The sequence below is a fragment of the Terrapene carolina genome, unplaced genomic scaffold (genome assembly GCF_002925995.2).
Source record: "Terrapene carolina triunguis isolate 2854851 unplaced genomic scaffold, T_m_triunguis-2.0 Scaffold84, whole genome shotgun sequence".
Lineage (NCBI taxonomy): Eukaryota > Metazoa > Chordata > Testudines > Emydidae > Terrapene > Terrapene triunguis.
Genome location: NW_020664435.1, coordinates 38,149,683 through 38,169,919, shown reverse-complemented (window position 1 = coordinate 38,169,919; position 20,237 = coordinate 38,149,683). Strand labels below are relative to the sequence as shown.

The 20,237-nt window shown below is 41.3% G+C and overlaps 1 protein-coding gene across 1 annotated transcript in view; it reads right to left on the bottom strand.

Moving 5' to 3' along the window:
• The window catches only part of MALRD1 (MAM and LDL receptor class A domain containing 1), a 528,588-nt gene that overhangs the window by 413,948 nt on the left and 94,403 nt on the right, over positions 1-20,237 (bottom strand). The window contains exons 2-3 of the mRNA XM_026649425.1: positions 10,824-11,037; positions 2,047-2,187 (exon numbers count right to left, since the gene is read on the bottom strand). Of these exons, the coding sequence (XP_026505210.1) occupies positions 2,047-2,187; positions 10,824-11,037 (355 nt within the window). The remainder of the gene's footprint in view (positions 1-2,046; positions 2,188-10,823; positions 11,038-20,237) is intronic.

Below are 20,237 nucleotides of genomic sequence, written 5' to 3'. Positions count from 1 at the left end.
TGGAATTTTTGGACAATTTAGCTATAAAGATCACAAGATCTTGTGTGAGCATGTGTAAACTGTGATTTTTCAGTGGCTCAGAAACTTGGCCAAATTTGGGCAGATTTTCATGGGAATGTCAAAAAGTACATCCCTGGCACAAAGGCCACCCCCCTGCCAAGTTTGAAGACCCTGCTCCAAAGCATGGGGAAGTTGAGCAACTCAAAGAAAAGATCACCAGAATTTTTTTAACATGAGCAAAACTGCCTATTTTCCCCTAGCCTTGTTCTCAGAAATAACTGAGTCAGTTTGGTTAAATTTTTCCATAAATGTTTAACCTGAGGCAGACGCCCAGCATGATAAGATTCAACCCAAACAGTTGACGTTTGGCAAAGTTATAAGCAACTGAAAACAGGGTCTTATAATGGGAAGTGTCAGGTAACCTTAATAGGAAGTGTAACCAGGCCTCTAGTAACAGAGCCTACAATCAATGAGAGTCCTTCCATTCATTTCAATGGGCTTTGGAGCAAGCCTGAAGTGAGATTCACCCAGCACTTGTATAACTCTCAAATAACTGTTTCCTTAACTGTGTTCCAGAAAACCGCTTCCAACCTCAGTAATAAAATGGGTCACTTTTTTAAATGTGGGATGTTAGCTTAAGGACACACAGAATGCAGATTTTGTGGAAACCACTATATATATAAATATATATATGCCATCGTCTTCCATAGGTTTTAATTTTTCTCTTTTAAAGCGAAGTAAGTAGAGAAAGTAAGGCTGACACTTTTGAAGCCTCAGACTCTAGTAATCACAATGTTCTTATCGGTTTAATTAAAAACAATTTTAAAACAATAAAAAAAACTAAATTTTCTTCTTTTTCCTTTCATACCATTCATTTGGCAGGTCTTTTAAGCTACATATATTTTGATATGAACAGATTATAATTTTTTTAGAATGATCCATATCTTGCTTATAGTTACTGTGCACTGAGCTTTTGCTGACTTCATACCTTGATACAGCACACCTCTTAATATCCCAATTGATTTTCAAAATAGGCTTCCAAAACATCTCTCATATAAACAGATTGATTACTTGATTAATAAGTATAAAATTCCAGGTGACAGCCAAGATTAACTCAGAAAAAGATAATTAATCAAAAATTGTAAGTCATGATTATTGAATGGATTTCCTATTTCACGAATGAGGGGAATTGCCTGTAGGCTGCACAGCTTAGATTTATTGATACAATTCAAGATCATTAAGGAAATGGTGGTCAGGAATATGCTTAAAATATATATATATCTCAAGAGGATGCTCTGTGTTTGTGCTCCAGTGCAACCTTTGCTAAAATGGTAGTTTAATATGGTCCCAACTGGAACTATACAGGCACTGGCCTTATTGGAGGCAGTGTGGAGGTGCATCATCCTGTTGGTGCTCCCAAAGTAATTGGCCTCATCACAAATACAATATTTTCAGAAGCACAAGATCCATTGAAAGGTGACAACATTTGCTTCTCCCAATGCAGAGCCAGCTCTACTGGCTGGTGCAGGGCAGTGACCCTGCTTTTGATCCATCCTTGATATCCCAAAGCAGGTGGTGTATCAAGTGCAGCAGGAGGAGCTAGATTCATGGAGTTCTGTGGATCGGGGTCTGTGGACCACAGGTTGATCGGGATATAGATCAAAAAATGCTTACTAGGAGCCACCCAGTACCCAGAACAGTAATATGAATATCTGAAGAATAGGCCCACACTTTCAGAAAATGCTTGCAATTGTGGTTATTGCACACCAAGTGACTAATTATATAACTAATTGCTCATTTGGAAGGGCCAAATAGGCATACACTTTTGCCCACGATAGACCTAATATTTATGAAACAATGTGATTATAAACAGCTAACTAAACATCTCTGGACACAAAAGATTCTACCTCACACAACATAATTGCAAGCCTGTTGTTCAGTGCAATTCATCCACCATGACATGAGTATTTTAAGTTGGTGAAATAAAACAGGTGGGAGTTCATAAAGACATAGTTATTCCTTTTTTAAAATATAGGGGACCCTTACCAGTTTTATTCCCATTGTGGTCAGAATGTGGAGATCCCATGTTGCTCAGGCCATTTCTCCTAGTCCATCCAGTCTGTAAGTCCCCATCATGCATCATATTGCAAAGGTCAGTTTCAAAGTCACATGTTTCATAGGAGGAACCTAATCAAAGAGGCCTGTTTTCAGAAACTGTATGCAGTAAAGGTTTGACTCATTAAGCAAATATATAATGCAACCATACCCAGAGAAATAGATACAAATGAAATTATAAATTGTTAGTTAGTACTAAGGCTATGATTTAGTCACGGAGGTCATGGCAGTCACTGATTCCATGACTTTACCAGACCTTCATGAATTCTTCAGCTTCACCTGTCAGCAGCTGAAACCAGGGTTGGAGCTGAAGCTTCAGCTGGGGCTGCCCTGCAGCTGTGGCTGCAGCCGGGCCCCGAGCCCCTGCCCCACAGCGGGGGCTGCAGCCGGGGCAGTGTGCTTTTGCCCCACAGCTTATACGATTATTTTTAGTAAAAACTCATTTATTGCCCATGACCTGTCCATGACTTTTACTAAAAATAACCATGACAAAATCTTAGTCTTAGTTATTACTTATAAAGCACCCAGAAATAGCCTAAATGACTAAAAAGACTTTCTAAATTGTAGACCAGACACAATGAGTAATAGCAATAAACAATGCAGTGGGAATAACAAGGAGGGGAGGATGATGGTTGCAAAAAAAGTCAATGTCTATCTCCTGGACCATCTCATGTCCTGTTTTACTACTGCAGATATAATACAGGCCCTTTTCCCACCACATATAAAGTCCCATATATATGCATTTTCACCATCTCTACAAATGTACAGAAAACTGTGGAGGCTAGCAAAACACTTTGTATGCATAAAAATTGTTCTTAAGAGATACTGCAAACATCATCAAGTTACCATTTACTTCAAATGCTTCAATACACACTATTATTCATGTCAGCACTGGGCTTTCTCATGCAGTAATGAAGATTAAACACTAGGAAATAACCATTTAACGCAAATATTTTTATTGCCGCTGTCTTTCATGTCACTGTATTGAACCCTGGATTTTTAGCAACATAATTATAACATTTATTAGGAAAGTATGAACCCAGTCCCAGAAATCTCCAAGGGCCTAATCCTGAAAGTTACTGAATGCTTACTCAGGGGGTGTCATCTCATCAATGGATGGATAAGGAACTCAGCACTTTCCAGGGGACATTCAGCACCTTTCATGAATGGGCACTAAATTAGACTAATGCTCACTTCGCTAGTTGGGGTGCCAGTTTGACGGGGCCATGAGCCCCAGAAACACCCGCAGGGGCGGGGGAAGATCTCGACCAGGAGCAGGTAGGACAGTGCTCCATGCAGTCCCCCTGCTTCCCCCTCCTATTCTCTTTCACCGTGTGTTCAGGAGGAAGGGGCTGTTTCTTTCTCTTTTCCCCCTTCCTCCCGCCCAGCATGGGGAACAGGAGAGACATTGTATACTTCTTTCAGACACTGGAGCGTGCCCCATCCATCACTGCTGCCATTCTGCAGTGGGGTATTGGCAGGGTTTGGTGATTAGCTGCATAATGAGAGAAGCAGAGCAGCAACTCTGGGGTCACTGCCAGAGCAGAAGATATGTACCTGGCAGCTTAGGGGAACCCGAGAGCAAGCCGATTCCTCTAAACAGCCCCAGCAGTGCCCTCTCAGAAGTTTTGAGGATAGTGACTGCCAAGGCTAGCCCTGGAGCTCTAACTCGTATTACGGCTACCAAAGAACTTCTAGCTTCCGGACCTAGTCACTGTAAATTGGGATCAGACGCTCCAGAGGATGCAGAGAGGGGAACAAGAGCAGCCACTGAAAGGAGGAACCCGGGCCCCAGGGAGAAACAGCCTGCTGAATGCCCTGCTTTGGTGGGGGCTTCTGAGGCTGCCTTACACTCTGCTTCAGCTGGTGAGGCTACAGGGGAGGAGGGAGGTGGAGGCACTTCTAGCCCCTCTGCAGTGGGGGATCCCCATTTGGTGGTAATGCCTCTGGGAATTATGGATGGTATTCCCTCCTTATGGACAGTTTGGAATACAGGGGCCATTGGTGAGATGTTACTGACGGGCCTCGTACCCACTGCTGGAGTGGCTGGGGCTCTCTCTGGCACAATAGGGGAGCCCACCCCAGGTTTAGAAGGGGAAAGTCCTGTTCTCCACCCCTCCCCGCTTCAGTACCAACAGGATTCCCAACTGCTATTGATCCTGCTGTCTCCATGGTATGCTGTCCCTCCTTCAATCCTGCATTGAACATAAGGATGTGTGAAGAAGGAATTCTGATAGCAAAAAAATGGTATTAAGTCAGACTTCAGACTGCTGCCTGTACACCCTTCTGACTTAGTTTGTTAGGGTTTCAATTCAAGGGACAATTTTACTTGAACAAAATTATACCAATGGGATGCTCCGCCTCCTGCACAGCCTTTGAAAAGCTTAGTTCTGCATTAGAATCAGGGAATCCAGACTTAGAGAAGTCACCCATTATCTTGGTGATTTTCTTTTTGTAGGAAGAACAGAAACAGACACTGTCTCAGAGCCTGGGAGTACCATTAGCAAGGAAAAACATGAGCGGTCCTGATACCCATTTGGAATTGGATACTGCAGCAAGTATTTCTCATCACCCTTTTGAAAAATTGGCAGAATTCTGAGAATTATTATCCATCATTCTGGCAACCAAGAAAGCATGCCTCTGACAGCTGCAGGTTATCACTGGCCATCTAAATTTTGCATGCAGGGTTATGGCTCCTGGAAGTAATTTAAATATACACTAGCTGCAGCCACAATTGGTATTACCAGGCCTCATCACTATATTTGATTGACTAAGGAAATGAGAGAGGACCTAAAGTTTTGGGATATGTTTTTGTCAGAATACAATGGGGTATCATTTTGGCATGCAGAGTGATCGCTGGATGTGGACTTGCAGGTCCACTTAGACACTGCTGGTGGTATGGGCTTCCAAGTGTACGTCTGTCATTATGTTGGTCTCCTATAGTACCCCCTTGGGGTGTGACGGGGCCCTGTACTCCCCAACCTGCCGTCCTCAGAGTCAGGATGATCCAGTTGTGGGAGACTCAGCCGTCTGGCTGAGTCCTGTGGAAGCCTACCCCTTCTGGGATATCAGAGGACCACAAAAAGGAAAAAAGAAAACCAACAAACTGACAAGCACCCTCATCAGGCTTCCCTTCCAAGGGGCCTCTCACAGGCTGTAGTCTAGCTCAATGGCGAAAGGTGAACCACTAACAATAGTACCAAAGTAATTGTTCAGAGTCTGGCCAACCTTCCCTTCAGATTGGTTGTGGTTGTGTGAACAATCCCTATTCTCAGCCACAGTATCCTCCAAGAGCTAAAGATGTGGAAGTGTGTGGTCCACTCAGGGCTGCTGCTAAGTCAGCTGAGCTTCCCCCGGCCCTGCCATATCTTGTAGGTGTGGTGAGGCAGGGCTGCTTGAGCTTCCAGCGGTTCATTAACCCTCACCTAACCAGTGCAGGGTTTGTATACCCCGTCACAACTTCCAAGGGAAATGGTGTGCTCAGAGGTGGCTGGATCATCCAGGGAATCACCAAAGACATCATATTTCTGGGGTTTTTCTCTATCCTGGTGTCCATCTTTATTTGCACAACAGATTCCAGGATAAATGAGTTCATTTCCAGTGTGAAAACACAGATTCCAAGACCAGAAAGGACCATTATGATCATCTAGCCTGACCTGTCCTAGGTGTTAATAATGGCATGATCGATGCTCTGTCTCACTTTCAGATTTTGGGAATTAGCAACACAGGCTGAAAGGACACAATAGCGATGCTTCATACCATGTGCAACCTAGATTACAGATTGCATTCAGACTAGCGTGACACTCCGTTGCCACACGGACATTCCAAATTTACAAAGCAGGATTTTCAGAGTTTATGGATTTCAAGGCGCGCCAGGTCTACCTCACGTATCGCCCATCCCAGAACTGCAAGTAATTCAGTTTGTGGTAGAGTTAATTCATCGAGGCCTGGCTTCATCTACAATTGCAGGTCAAGAGTAAAGGGGTAAAGGAAGTCCCCAATCTTTGCACTGAGTGTGTAGTTTGCAGATTACTAGAAAATTGGCCATGTTCAAGGGGACCATGGGCAGACTGCAGAAAACCAATCATTATTCAGATAAAAAGAGATTTAGTCCTTACATTCCCCAAGTTTGCAATAGCGTCAGTAAAGCAGTACAATTTACAGCAGTCTTCCTGGTGGTCTTTTTGAGGGCTTTCAGCGTGGAGGAAATAGTTTCTGGTTCAAAGAGCAATTAATCTAACAAAGTGTTGCCACAGGAAACTTGCAATGGGATCAAGGAAAAGTCATCTTGACATTGTCAGTTAAAAGCAGATCAGATTTGTCATGGTACCAAAATTGTGCTGAATGAGAGTGGTGAAAAGGTTACTTGCCCCATGAAGCTATTAAAAGCAGTCATCCCTTCGGCTTCAGAGCCATTGTTTGTCCATCTTCACTCATTGATATATTTGCTTTCCATAACCAACTCTCTGCATAACTGTTCATGTACCCAAATATTTGGATGCCAATATCTAAACTGTATCATTAAATTTATTAACCTTATTTAGGTTATTGTTGATTATGTCCTCTATGTATTGTATGACTTTTCAACCAACCTTTGTACTTTTGGATAATTTAAGTACTATACCTAGATGTACAGACACTCTTTTCTTATCCTATGTATTATATAATTTTAACATTAGCTTTAATAAAAAAAAAATTATTGGGCGTATAAAGAGGCATCTCGCAAAAATCTGGCTCACAGCTAGATGTCCCCATTTTGGTTGCCTGCCTGAGGTATCAGGGAAGGTTGTGGGATCAGCTAGTGTCCCTCATCCACTCTATGGCAGGCTGTTTCCATTCCCAACTGGTGATCATTATTCACTTGGGGGAGAATTATTTAGGCACAGCAAAAGGGCTTAGTTTGATCATTAGAATAAAGAGGGATTTCAGCCACATTTCATCCCTTTCCCTCAAATAGTCTTGATCTGCTCACACCAAGACAAGTTTGGGGAGGAGTCGCCAGACCTGCCAAGATTGACCAGGCCAAGAAAGAAGTGAACTGAGAAACTGGTAAGTATATAAAAGTGACAAGGGGGTATAGTGATTTCCCATAAGGGAATTAAATTTAACAGCCCCTCAGAACTGTTTAGAGAGGATGGAGTATATCTATCCAACACAGAGTAGGATATTTTCTTGGAGCACCTCAAGCAATGAGTGGATTCCTCTCTAGATGCCTGATGCAAGGGTGGGGGGCAAGAGATACCCAAGCTGATTGCTGTTGTCTCCTGCGATGAGTTCCAGTGTGGCTGATGCGATAACAAAAATCTGATTTGAAGTCCCTTTAATGCAATGGGCTGCTTGGGCATTGGTCTACAGCATGACAATGCACAGTGAGAGGGTATCTCCTACGTCTCACGCAGCATGTGGTTCACCTCATCTTGTCTCTCTTACCTCCAGCATGGAGGAAGGGAGTGGATCATGGCTGGCTTCAATCAGGGTCCCAGAGAGGCTTTCATACCCACCCTCAGGGTTGTAGAAGCCAGGACCATTGCTGCCAGTTTTGGTCCACAATGGAACAGCCGTGCTGGTAATTTGGGGTGGGGGGGAGAGGAGGAGGAGGCTAACCACCATTGGGTAATAGTTTTAAACACAGTTGCATCCTCTGCATTCAACCATACTATGGTGTATGTCTCTTTTTCTGTGTCCACATCAATGCAACACAATGATTAGTTATGAGGTGCAAAAGAGGGAGCAGACAGCACTGGCTTAGGCATTTGTGGTGTAGATTAATGTATAGATTAGCTGAGCCAGCAGCTAATTTTTTGCTGCTCTTTTCATCTTTGGTAATGTGATATATCTTTCAGTGGCTGAAAAGCATGCCAATGGTTCATTATCACAAACACTGCTGGAGCATAGTTGCCTTATTATATAAAATAAACTGAATCACACTCAATCTTATCTCAGTAGATTTCCCATAGCTGAAAAACCAAATTAAAATGTCAACAAGTTAGAATAAGAAGCACAGTTCTTTTGTTTTAAATTAAAACTCTTGATCACTCATGATTAATATTTAAAAGATCAGTTCTATTTATTTTCACAGAACATCTAACTTGAAAGTTGTCCAATGTAATTTGCTGGAAGATAAATTTACGCAGATAAAGTTACTGCTTGGGGAGTGGAGAGGAGTAGGAAGAAATGTGTGGGTAGTTCTAAACACATTTTTCTCAGTGTTTGTTTTGCAGTGTTATTAACAAAACGAAGTCTTTAAAGCCATCCCGAAGTTAAAAAATCTGTCTAACTCTCAACAGAGAAACAAACTACATTTCAAGTTGAACTGTGTCTATTTAATTTTGATAATCTTTCTAGAAACATGAGACACTGCATCACACTGTTAAAGAATTTTTGATAATAAGATACTGTCTCAACAAAGAAAGACACTTCCAGTGAAAATAATGTGTATATTTTTAATGGCTCTTTGAGTGCTTTTGGAGAGTTAAAAGTTTAGCCAACACACATACAGTATATATATTATTTTCAAGAGTGCTATCTTGGGAATGCAATATTTTTTTTAAAAGAGCAGTTTTATCATTTTCCCCCAGTGAATATTTTGCAATAGAAGCTCACAGCTTAAAGGTGATTCTAAATACAATATATATACAATTTATCCCACTCTCTCTCAGGCACAAACAGCTCAGATGTGAAAGAGAAAAGATGAGACCAAAATGGTGATAAAAGTATATTTGAGCTTCCAGTCCTATAATCTGATTCATGCAGATAAAACCCTTAATCCCCTTATAGAGACCAAATTAAATCAGTGGAGCTCTGCGTGGGCACAGGGGTCCATCCATTCACATCAGAGTGCAGTTTTGAGGCCTAAGCAAAAGACCGGATTCCATGTTTTTGTCTGAGCTAAACAGCCCTGATTGTCAATGATAGGGCTATATTTCAAAATCAGAACCCAGATCTGCATCTGAATTTTACGATTAACAATTGTGGCTTGTCTACAAAGGGAACAGTCCAGAATAGCTCTTTTGTCCACGTGGACACACTTATTCATGTTAAAGTCCCTTTATGCAGTTTAGCTTAATCCACACAAAGGCACTTTTGGTGTGGAATAAGACTGTCAGCACTGATAGCTAGTGAGGAATAAGTATTGCACTTTAAATTCACACACTGATTTATTTTGTGATGGCTTCCACATGTAGACAAATCTGATCTAACTCTTCAGATTCAGACGCTCCCAAACTCTGTTTGAAATCCAGATTTCCAATTTTGTGGCTCTCCCATCTCTAATTTAAATTCAAGTCTGTTTCCTCTTTAGATCTGTTCCCTGCTGCCTGTGATATAATTTTTATAGAAGAGTCTTTTGGGGTCTCTGATTCCCTCTCCTGCTTTCACATGAATGATTCTCCTGTAGCACAGTTATGCGTGGGGCTGAACAAGAGTGTGTAAAGAACTGCCATAGAAATTAACGAAAAAGCTTGTTTTCTTGTACATTCTGCCAATGTAGCAGAGAGTGTATTTCAGTGACCTATCTGCCTGGAGGAAATATTCTTCTGTAGAGGAAACAGCAGCCAGGGACCATATATACTACATACTCAAACTGAGCTTTTCAAGTACAGCTGGACATAACATACAAACATCCCTTGTGTTCAAACTGCTATTATGTTGAAACTTGCCAAGATACATGCTTGGCACTGCATTTGTGAGGGGGTTCAGTGGACTTAATTTTCTGTCTGGTAATTCATAATCCTGTCTACTGTAACATGATACTGCATACAGAATGCTTAACCTTTGGTTTGGTTGAGCAGGAAGATAGAAGTGGGTTATGTCTGCAGGATACACATTTCTAAGCCTGTAACCTGCTAACATGAACATCTGTTTTCTGGAGCTACTGCCACAAGGTAGTCTCTGGTAAAAACTTAAATGCCTCCAGGTTCTAAGTTAAAAATCACAAAATTCAGGAAATCCAAACTCCTCCTTGTGCTCCAGGAATAGGGTTCTCTTGTGCTGGGCATTGTTATATGTACGTTGAAATGTAGCTTAATGTTATAGCAAAGGTAAATGTCAGCTGTAAATTCAGTTCAACGAGGTAATTGCAGCCAGCTTGAGTGGACTCAGATTGTCTGGATGGCTGTTTTAGGGCTAGTTGACCACAGCCACATTGATGACATCTCAAGTTATTAAGCCAAAGCTATAAATTCATAACTTTTTTTGTATTTGTTTGCTCACTTAGTACTTTGTGTGAGCTCTAGCTGTGTTACTTTGAGCACTATTCCTGTACCGAAACAAAACTGAAACATTTATTACTGAACTTTCATGGACCTGCAACAAAGATTTTTACCAAAATTCTTTCACAAAATTATTTTTAGAGCAGACCTGAATTCCAGGGGGAAAGTTTGTATCTAGCTAACATTTAATACATTTTGACTCTAATAAGCAGTTGTGAATTAAAGGAAAGCAGGGTTGGGCGGAAGTTTCATCTAGTGACGTACCTTGAATAAGAAAAATCCATTAAAGATATACAGATTTGGATATAAATTGAAATTTAAGCAGGTAACATTTGAGCAAAAGAAAAAAATAGATGGACTACAATTCCATGAAGTTTCATTCAAAATGAAATTCTGTGCCCTTCTGTTCACTGCTAGTTATTTTATAAGTAAAGCTACCAAACTGTACTACAGAAAACTTTGCTTCGCTTCTGATGAAGCCCACCGAGAGCTACTTACAATGTTTTTCATCACTGCTGTCTTCGCACTGGTTGGTGAAATTCCACGCTTCCTTTGGTGGAACAGAGGATCCATTGGCACATTGGAAGTCATGCCCTGTGGATGACTGAACAATTAGAAGAGTGAGAGAACACCACAAACAACAGAAGCTGACTTTGTTCATTGGATACGCTACCATCCAGGCTTCCACTTTGAAGAGAACTATTGCAGCAAGCTAGTACTGGCCAAGAAGTGTCCATAAAAAGCCATGCTTACACATCTTGCTTTAAAACTTGATTTTCTAGAGTTACACGTGTTTAGAGTTTGATACTCTAACGAAATATGGTCTGAGTGAGGAAGTTACATTTGAGCCATATATCAGTGTGTCCTTGGAAAATATGTAACTAAATTGCATCACTTTTATGACTAGCGGGCTTGTTTGGTTGCATTACTATGCAAGCCAAGTGTATATCATTAACTCATTGATTGGAATTATTGCCTGATGACTGGCAAAAATGTCAGATAAGTAAACAACACAGGCACACATAGTATAATCAGACAGTTAGCAATATTCCTGAAGCCTTTTGTATCTTTTCTTGAAGTAATCTGGCAGCAATGCTTAAGTATAAGTAATTTATGAAGAGCATTATGCATGAACTGTAGAGATGTAGCAAATAAATTCAGCATTGATTTTAATATCAAAGTGATGACAAGTGACTGATCTATGGAGAATGAGAATTTGTATACCGTATCCACATATCATGCAGTAACCTCAGGCATGCTTGTATATGGGCTCAAAAGATGATGTCAACTGAACTACTTTGGGGTTGTTTTGATTTTGACCTTCTCTTTGTGAATCATTTCTAATTTGAGCAACCATACTGGATATTCACAGGTATTCTCCAGATAGCTCATTTGAACAAATGTGAGCCTACAGGTTGTTGCACATAGAATCATAGAAAAATCAGGGTTGGAAGGTGACCTCAGGAGGTCATCTAGTCCACCCCCCTGCTCAAAGAAGGACCAATTCCCAACTAAATCAATACTATTCACTTTGGCTGCTTACTATGCATGACATTTAATTTGGTCACCTTAGTCACATGGCATTGCTTCTGCCCCCCTGAGAGAATGATTGCATATTTTTAAGCAAGAGAATAACTAATAAATAACGTTCTTGAACTATACCCTTCTGTGTACAATGAACAATATGACCCCACAAATAGCAGCAAACCAAATTTTTCACGTATCCATGTAAGGACCAGGCACAATCGCTGCCCCAGGAGCAAAGAGGAATGGAGAGAGGGTTAGCTGTGGCTCCTCTGTCCCTATGTGTTGTCCAATGGAGCTGGGCAGCTCCTGGGGGAGGGGAAGAAAGTAAGCGGCACCTATGAAGCGGTGCAGCAATGTGTATGCTCCCCCCGGGGCAGTGCAGTACTGGGTTGAGCATACATGGCACAAATGAGCTGTAAGTCTATATCAGCTCAACAAATGTGGACAAAATGACATTCAGCTTTATAAACAGAAGAAGTCCAATTAACCCCGCTGCTGTTGCTAGCTGATTTGTTCCCATAGATCACTGTTCACTCCGGCAGAAGTCACCAAGCTTAAAAAATAAAATTCAAGTCATTCATAGCCAAAGCCAAATTCCCTTTACACACTCTAGAGCCTTTGAAGAACAGCACTGATTGAGGAGTTGACTGTCTTTAATCTGTGTGAAGTTTTAACATAAGGATAGTGGTATCAGGTTTGATGGTGGGGCAGACGTTCAGTCACTTGGAAGGCACAGATAATTCAGCTCCAGTTAGGGGTATTCTCACCTCAGAAAAAGAGCTCTGTGTAAGCTCGAAAGCTTGTCTCTCTCACCAATGGGAGTTGGTTCAATAAAAGATATTACATCATCCACCTTGTCTCTAAGTTTTTACATACACATTCATTGTTGTGTGGACCACCTTCCTTCCCATTGGTAATACCCTTGTGGTGATGTTTATATGGAATTGTTTATATGAAAAAGTAAGACTAGGAAAAAAGTTAATGCAAGGGGGGGGGGGCAGGGGAGGGGAGAAATGTGATCTAGCACCTAGAAGCAAGGAGAACCAGAAGTAAAGGACCAGCCAGCTCCATGGCCAAACAGCAGTGCCCTGCAGGCCACAGTTTAGTAACCTCTTTACTAGTCATTCTCACCTCAGAAATAAAGACCTAGTTGAACAGCTATAACCCTGACCATTTGTAAAGCAAAGGGGTGGTCTTCAGATCGCTGTATCTCAACAGGTTTATAACATGCTACATGAAAGTTTATCTCTTTATCTTCTCTGTATTTAATCTCAGTTGCTAAGCCATAAAGTGTGCTGTCACTAGAGATAGAACTATTTTCAGCAGGTAACATACAATATACTGTCTTAAGTACTCATCATTTAAGTGAGTCATGTAGTTGTATAATGTATTCAACATAATTCAGCATAATAACCTGACATCCTAAATGACAAAATGCCAGGGGGATTTGTTCTGCCAAACAACAAAATTATTTTCACATTGAAAAATCTTTTACCACTTCACAGGTCATTTTTTTCCCCCAAATGGGCAGCCAAAGCAGACCAGGATGATGGAATATTAGTGGCCATGAGGGAGAATACAATAAGCAATCATAATAATATATCCAGTTTTCAACAAACATTGAAAAAAACAAAGCAAGAGTCCAAGATGGTTGTCATCACAACCTAGGTATAGTGTTACTAGTTGAACAACCATGTCACTGCCCCTCCATGACCTCCCACTTTTGGAACTCGCCCTCTGAAAAGGCTCACTATGTTAAGTGAGCTGAACTCCCATGTTAAATTTTCAGCTCAAATCCTGTGCTGTGGCTGCTTTATGCCAGACTGCTGGGAGGAAGCAACTCTAACGCCTGTGTTACCAGCCACAGGAAGGTCATCATGCTGCAGGAAGATCATCTAGTTCAAAAAAGAAGCTTCTATGACATCTCCTCCCCATTCAGTTGATGTAAGGGGCATGACCATGGCTACCTTGATGCCCAGATGATTTCTGGCTATATTTTGTCCCTTGCAGAGTGCTTAATTTGTGCCAGGGCTTGCCAAGGCTGAGCCTCAGCAATTCTAGGCTTGGCAGTTCACAGCCCCACCACCTTTGGGCTTGCTGCATTAGTTATGAAAGTAAATCATTGCTTGTGCCCCAGCACCTCTTTCATTACAAATTAAACACTGCCCTTGTGGGTGTTAGCAGCTTATGTAACTTAGAGCTGCCTGCAGCCTCGATGCAGGGGAACTAACCTTGTACACAGCCAGCTCAGGACTGAGGAGTGCAAAAGTGACCTTGCGCCATTTTGACCCTCCTTTGTGAGCTGCACAAGGTGCTCTTCAGCAGCAACAAAGGACCTAGCCCTTCATTTTTAGGACCTATTTCCCTTTTACACATTGTGAAATTTCTCCACATGAAAAAAGTATTATATTGTAACTCTATTAATTTAGTCTGTCAGTCACATATATACTGCAGTAAAATGATCAGCCTTGTGCTACAGACTGGATTGTTCTCTGAAAAACAGCCAAGGAGAACCAAGAAGGTGAGCATACAACAAGGCTGATAGCAGCAATATTACGTAGATGTTTATTTCTTCCCCTCCAATAAGTAAATGAAAAATTTAAATACTCAAGATGGCTTAACCAGACATTCTGATCTGCTGGATCATTTGAAATGAAATGTGATTGGAGGACAGAAGATACAAGTAGGTGCTATATTCTGATTTGAATATTCTGAGCCAGTCAATGGTCCCATCTTGAACTGTTCTAGAAAGCAGTGCACTCCCTGGTGTGAAGTCAGACGGTGAAGTTCTGTCTTTTACAAGTAGCACTTTCTTCAGCGAAATAACACTAGGACAGCTCTCTGAGCATCAGCATAAAGTAATTGTTGGCAACTATACAAATACAACAGAACTAGCTACATTTTTAACACCCTCCCATTTCTGATTCCAATAGGTTTATTGTACTCCACAAGTATTACATTTGGGTGTATAGTACTGTATTAGGTATCCATACCTAGAAAGCATGTGTTCTCAATATCTTCTCAGAGTTGGACAACTTTGTCCATGGATTCAGCTCCCCAAAGTGCAGTGTGTCAAATCTGTGGGCTTGTCTACCCGGAGCCTTAGGGTATGTCTACACTACAGGATTAATCCGAATTTAGATAATTCGAATTTGGGAAACAGGTTGTATAAATTCGATTGTGCGCGGCCACACTAAGCACATTAATTCGTTTTTTAACCACATTAATTCGGTGGTGTGCGGCCACACTACCCCATTAACTTAAACACAGTAATTCGGTGGTGTGCGGCCACACTAACCCTAATTCGAATTAACAAAATCGATTTAGGCACTACTCCGCTCGTCGAGGTGGAGTACAGAAATCGATTTTAAGTGCCCTTTAATTCGAATTAACTGGCTCTGTAGTGTGGACGGGTGAAGGGTTAATTCGGATTAACGCAGCTAAATCCGAATTAAAGTCGTAGTGTAGACCAGGCCCAAGTCTGCATTAGAGGGGTATAAATTCTAGAGTGCACTAGCATGTTGCACACTAAATGGCCCATATGGACCCCTCTGGCATGCACCAGAAGGCCCCTTATGTGCGTTAATATTGTCCTATTTCAAACAATACTATATTAACACGTGCTAGTGCACATGAGAATTTACACCCCTCTAGTGTGGAGTAATGCACCATGTAGACAAGCCCTTAATCATAGCCATAGCAGAGGAACTGGCTAGGGATTTGGGATCTTGAGCTTTTTGAGTCTGGTGCAGATCAACAGTGACAAAATAGAACTGTCACCTGAAGAGTGTTCAGTGGCCTCTGTGAAATGAGTGGGTGTTCCCAGGGGTCAAGTGCCCACACTACTGAAAAGGCCATCACAAGCGATAATTCCATTTGTCCCTTGTAGTCTCATTGGAAAGGTCGCAGAAATGAAACTGCATTCCCTCCTCTAGAAATGGTCTCGCCATACCAGCCTCGAAACATTAGCTTAGCTCTGTTGGAAAGCTTGTATTGCTCATACATATGCAGTACCTGCTCTATGGCTATTCAGAGAACTTCAGCCTCAAAGCTTATCATGGTTGGAATTCTGGACCATTCTTGAGCATTAAAAAAAAGTCATGTTTAAAAAGTTAAGAACATAAATTCATGCTTCAGCAAGAACCTCTTTATCTAAAGTCACAGGCCTGGCTGACAAATCCACCACCTTGATGCTTTAATGGTAAGTGAAGAATCAATGTCCATTCAGAAAATATGTTGATGATATCTGTGGCAGACTTTACAAAAGTTTGATGTTCTGCCCTTACCTTTAATCATCATCAAGTATTTATTACACTGACCTCAAATTAAAATCAGTATGTGACATTGTCATCCTACTTAGAGAGCTCTCTGACATTTGGAAGCATTTTTTAAAAGATCTTCAAGAATATGCGACAGCTTATAGCATAGGAATAAGTTTGCTATATTTTCATAAGGATGCCCTACTTCAGTCATAAAATCTGAAACTTAGAGCACTGTAAAATGTTCCTTAGCAACAAAGGCAGCCTCCATCAGCACAAACACAGAAATAATCTGGTTTCATAGCATAACTAAGATTTCTCCCCGCACCGCATTTTCCCCAGCTGGGGAGCAACACCACAGGGTGTAAGGCAGGACACCAGCCATGCCAGAATTTGAGATCGAAGGTTGTCTCCTTATCTTCAGCCATCCCCCATTCCTATCCCTAGAACAAGAAAGGTGTAACACTAGTATTACCAACCTCAACTGTTCTAAACCCATAAGATTGACTTAAATAAAAATAAAAATAAAAAAAACACGATTTTTAAAAATAATAAATTAGGGGGGTTTATTTGCCTTCTGTTTTGTGAGTCTTTAACGGTCACATTTTCAAGATTTTCTCTGCAACCATGAGGGCTGGAAGATTCTCACGGAGAAGGCCCCAGGAATTGGGGCTTTAAGATAAATATATATCATGAGACTCATAAAAAAGATGAATCTTGGCAACACTAACAGTTTGTGCCACTGTCCCCTGCAATCACAATTTATCTACAACTCAGACATTGGTACTTGAAGCACTTCCGCCATATAGTGCATGGCTAGAAACTCTAACAAAAGGAAACCCTTTGAAACAATTCAGAACTCCTTACTTACAATGTCCTCCTTCTCCTGAATACTTACCTCATGCAGTAGACAGAGAGAAATCATTTATAAAATCAATCCTAAACCCCAAACTAAAACACTTAATTGTGCAGATTTCAAGTTCTTTCAAATACAGGTCATTCTATTCCCATCTGGAACCACATAAACTCTATTACATACCCACCAAATTTGAACCAGTGGAAGTGACACCAGAAGAAAACTGCTGGATACACCATATATGGCTTTACACTCTGGCCTGCAAGTAGATATCACATATTCAGTGCTCTGCCTGTCAGGGAAATAGTTGCCCCTTTTCCGGGGGTGTTCTATTTATTGTGACAGAATTAAAGCAATCACAAAACCCCAGTAAGGATATCTTTATCTAGGGTTTCTCCTTCAACAACTTCCAATTGTAGTGTGCAAATATGAGCTAAAAATACCCCAAAACAAAATGGAAAATATTTTCCCCAACTATTTAGGCAAGAAAACTCTTTAACGTGTTTTTGATGCCCCAACCCTTCTGGGAAAAACCAACAGAGGATAACTATAATTGCAGACACAAACATTTATTATTTTTCTCTTTTGTTATTTAAATGATCTGTAAAGTTTTAAAGCAAATAAAATAATTTAAATTTTTCCACCCAGAGATATTTGTATATTTTTGGTTTGGAAAAGGTCCCTCTAAGGTGCAATACTTCCTGCAGAATATGCTGGAAGTGAAATTAATATTGAAATATTTTGAGGAAATAAAGGTCCCACTAAAATAAAGAGGTTATATTTTCTGCAGCACAATATCCTAGAAACAAAGTTCAAGGTTCTATTCCTATATCTATCTATCTATATATCTAGATATGAAGACAGACATCTAGCCAGAATGCAATTGCCATCCCACATACAGCTAACAATTGTAAAATGAAGATCCTCCTTGGAATTACCACACAGTATATCACTATAATTACAGAACTTTGATCCAGAGGCACAAATCCTACAAGGAAGAAGAGCCAATGTTATCTATCTTCTGGTGATACAAATCACTACAGTGAGGAACGTCAGGACCATATTTTCATAAATGTAAGAAATCTAACCTTGGGGGACAGAGTATAGTGCTAAAATCTTAGACATTGCCTGAAGGCAAACAGTTGTACAAATGCAAATTTGTATTGTTGCAATGATGGAAATCCAGCACTGGGGGTAGATATTCATTATTATAATTAGGTTTGAAATCTGCCTGAAGGCAGTTTCTAGTTGCTCTGGTCCAGGTCCATACAATTTTTCACTCTCCCTCTGTTCTCTTTCAGCACTGTGCCTCCAAGCAGTACTATTTATCTTTTTTGTAAATAGTTGAGTGATTTAATAGCAGTGAATTAACTTGAAGGCTTATTAAAATATGTATCAGACCTTCATGATGCATAATAGCAGCCAAATTCTCACAAGGATTAGACATTCAGATACACCACAAAAAGTTCAGGTTCTTATCCATACTACTTTGCTTTCCAGCCCCTCCCCCCATCACCCCAAAGTATCTGATCTGATCCCTGCTTTCCTTTCCCCCCACTCAGTAGCCTCATCCCCCCATTCCCCTCATCTCTGATCAGCAAAGATGTTCCCACACTATTTCCAAAAGCAGGCTGCCACTCAAACTCCAGATACCTTTCTCAAATGAAGGACTTCCCTCTCTCCCTGAAGCCAACTGCATCTTTTGGTGATACTGTCCAGGTGGTCTTCCTCCACCACTGAATGCAATCTACTCAAGAAAACTCTTGTAAACATCAGGGAAAGCATGTGCAGAAGGCTGTGCATATTTTCATTTTTTCTTTCTTATCTCATCCCTTTTATAAAGAAGGTTCATGTTAGGCTAGAAACCAGCAAGAAGCAGCAATCTGAGACCGGTCATAATTGAACAGAGCCAGTTCAGCAGAGCTACTTGAACATTTTCGATTAATATATATAGTATGATGAAAAATATTTCATCTTTGGTTCAAATAGAAGTTGCAGTGAAAAATGCCCTTTTTAAGGATTTTATGAGGGCTTTTGCCAGTTTTTTTGTGTGCGCGCACACTTTGGGCCTTTTATTTTTATAATGAAAATCTGAAAAATTGCAAACGAGTCTTTTGACCAAAAAAAGGGGGGGTTTGTTGAAGTTTTTTTGTGGGTGTGAAATTTTTTTCCACCATCAGCTCTACAATCTCAGCCATCCCTATATGTGACATAGTGCAAGAGAATGCACATTTTCCCACAGCTCTGAGAATGTGCACAAGCAGAGAAAAAGTCATTCTGAAAGTGAAGCCTTATAAAGAGGGAGCTGCAAAAGAGCAAAGACAAAACACTGCACTGCAAAATCTCTGGATATAGAAAGGAGAAATAGAGGCCTGGAAAATGGGGAAGAAAGGAGGTGTAAAGGATGGGCCATCCCCACGTGCCCCAGTGTGGCCCTGCCTTAATTTTCCCCAATTTGGGCAGCAGTGGGTTCACTTTAACAGCACAGGGCAAGGAGAAACCAACACATGCTAACAACATAGCATATCCCCATTTCATACGGTTTCAGGGCAGGAGCAATTACAACAAGCAGACCAGAAGGTCCTCATCTCAGGACCCTGGTTCCGAGCTCCCTAACTTAAAGGTCACAAAACAAGTGTGAGTCAGGTTAGGCTAAGCTCCCACAGCCTGGGAGAGAAACCACCACCCGCTGCAGCCAGGATGGCTTCTACTCCCCTCTCTCTGTCCCAGCTTCCTGCTCCTGTTTAAATAGCCCTGTCCTAGAGCAGGGCAGAGCCTCCTTGATTACACCCCAGGCTGTCCTTGCCATAGGTTCCAGCCTGTCCCTTAGGATATGTCTACTCAGCAGCTGGGAGGTGTAATTCCCAGCATGGCTAAACATGTACACGCTAGCTGTGCTCGAGCTAGCACTGAAAAATAGCAGTGTGCCCTTGGCAGCATGGGCAGCAGCTTGAGCTAGCTACAATCCCTCCTGTCTCCCGGGTAGGTACTCGGGCTGGTAGCCCGAGCCACCATCACCTGTGCCACAACAATCACGCTGCTATTTTTAAGTGCTAGCTCAAACAGAGCTAGTGCGTGTATGTCTGCCCACACTCCCAGCTGTTGCGTAGATATACCCTTGAAGGGGATAACATACTCCTTCCCTGGGGTATTAGAAAGAGATTGAAGTCCTGCAAATGAAATAAATGGGGAGCCAGAAGGAAGAGGGGGTGAAAGAAGATTCCTTGAAGGAAATGGAAATATTTTGCCTTGAAACCAGAAGCAAAGATA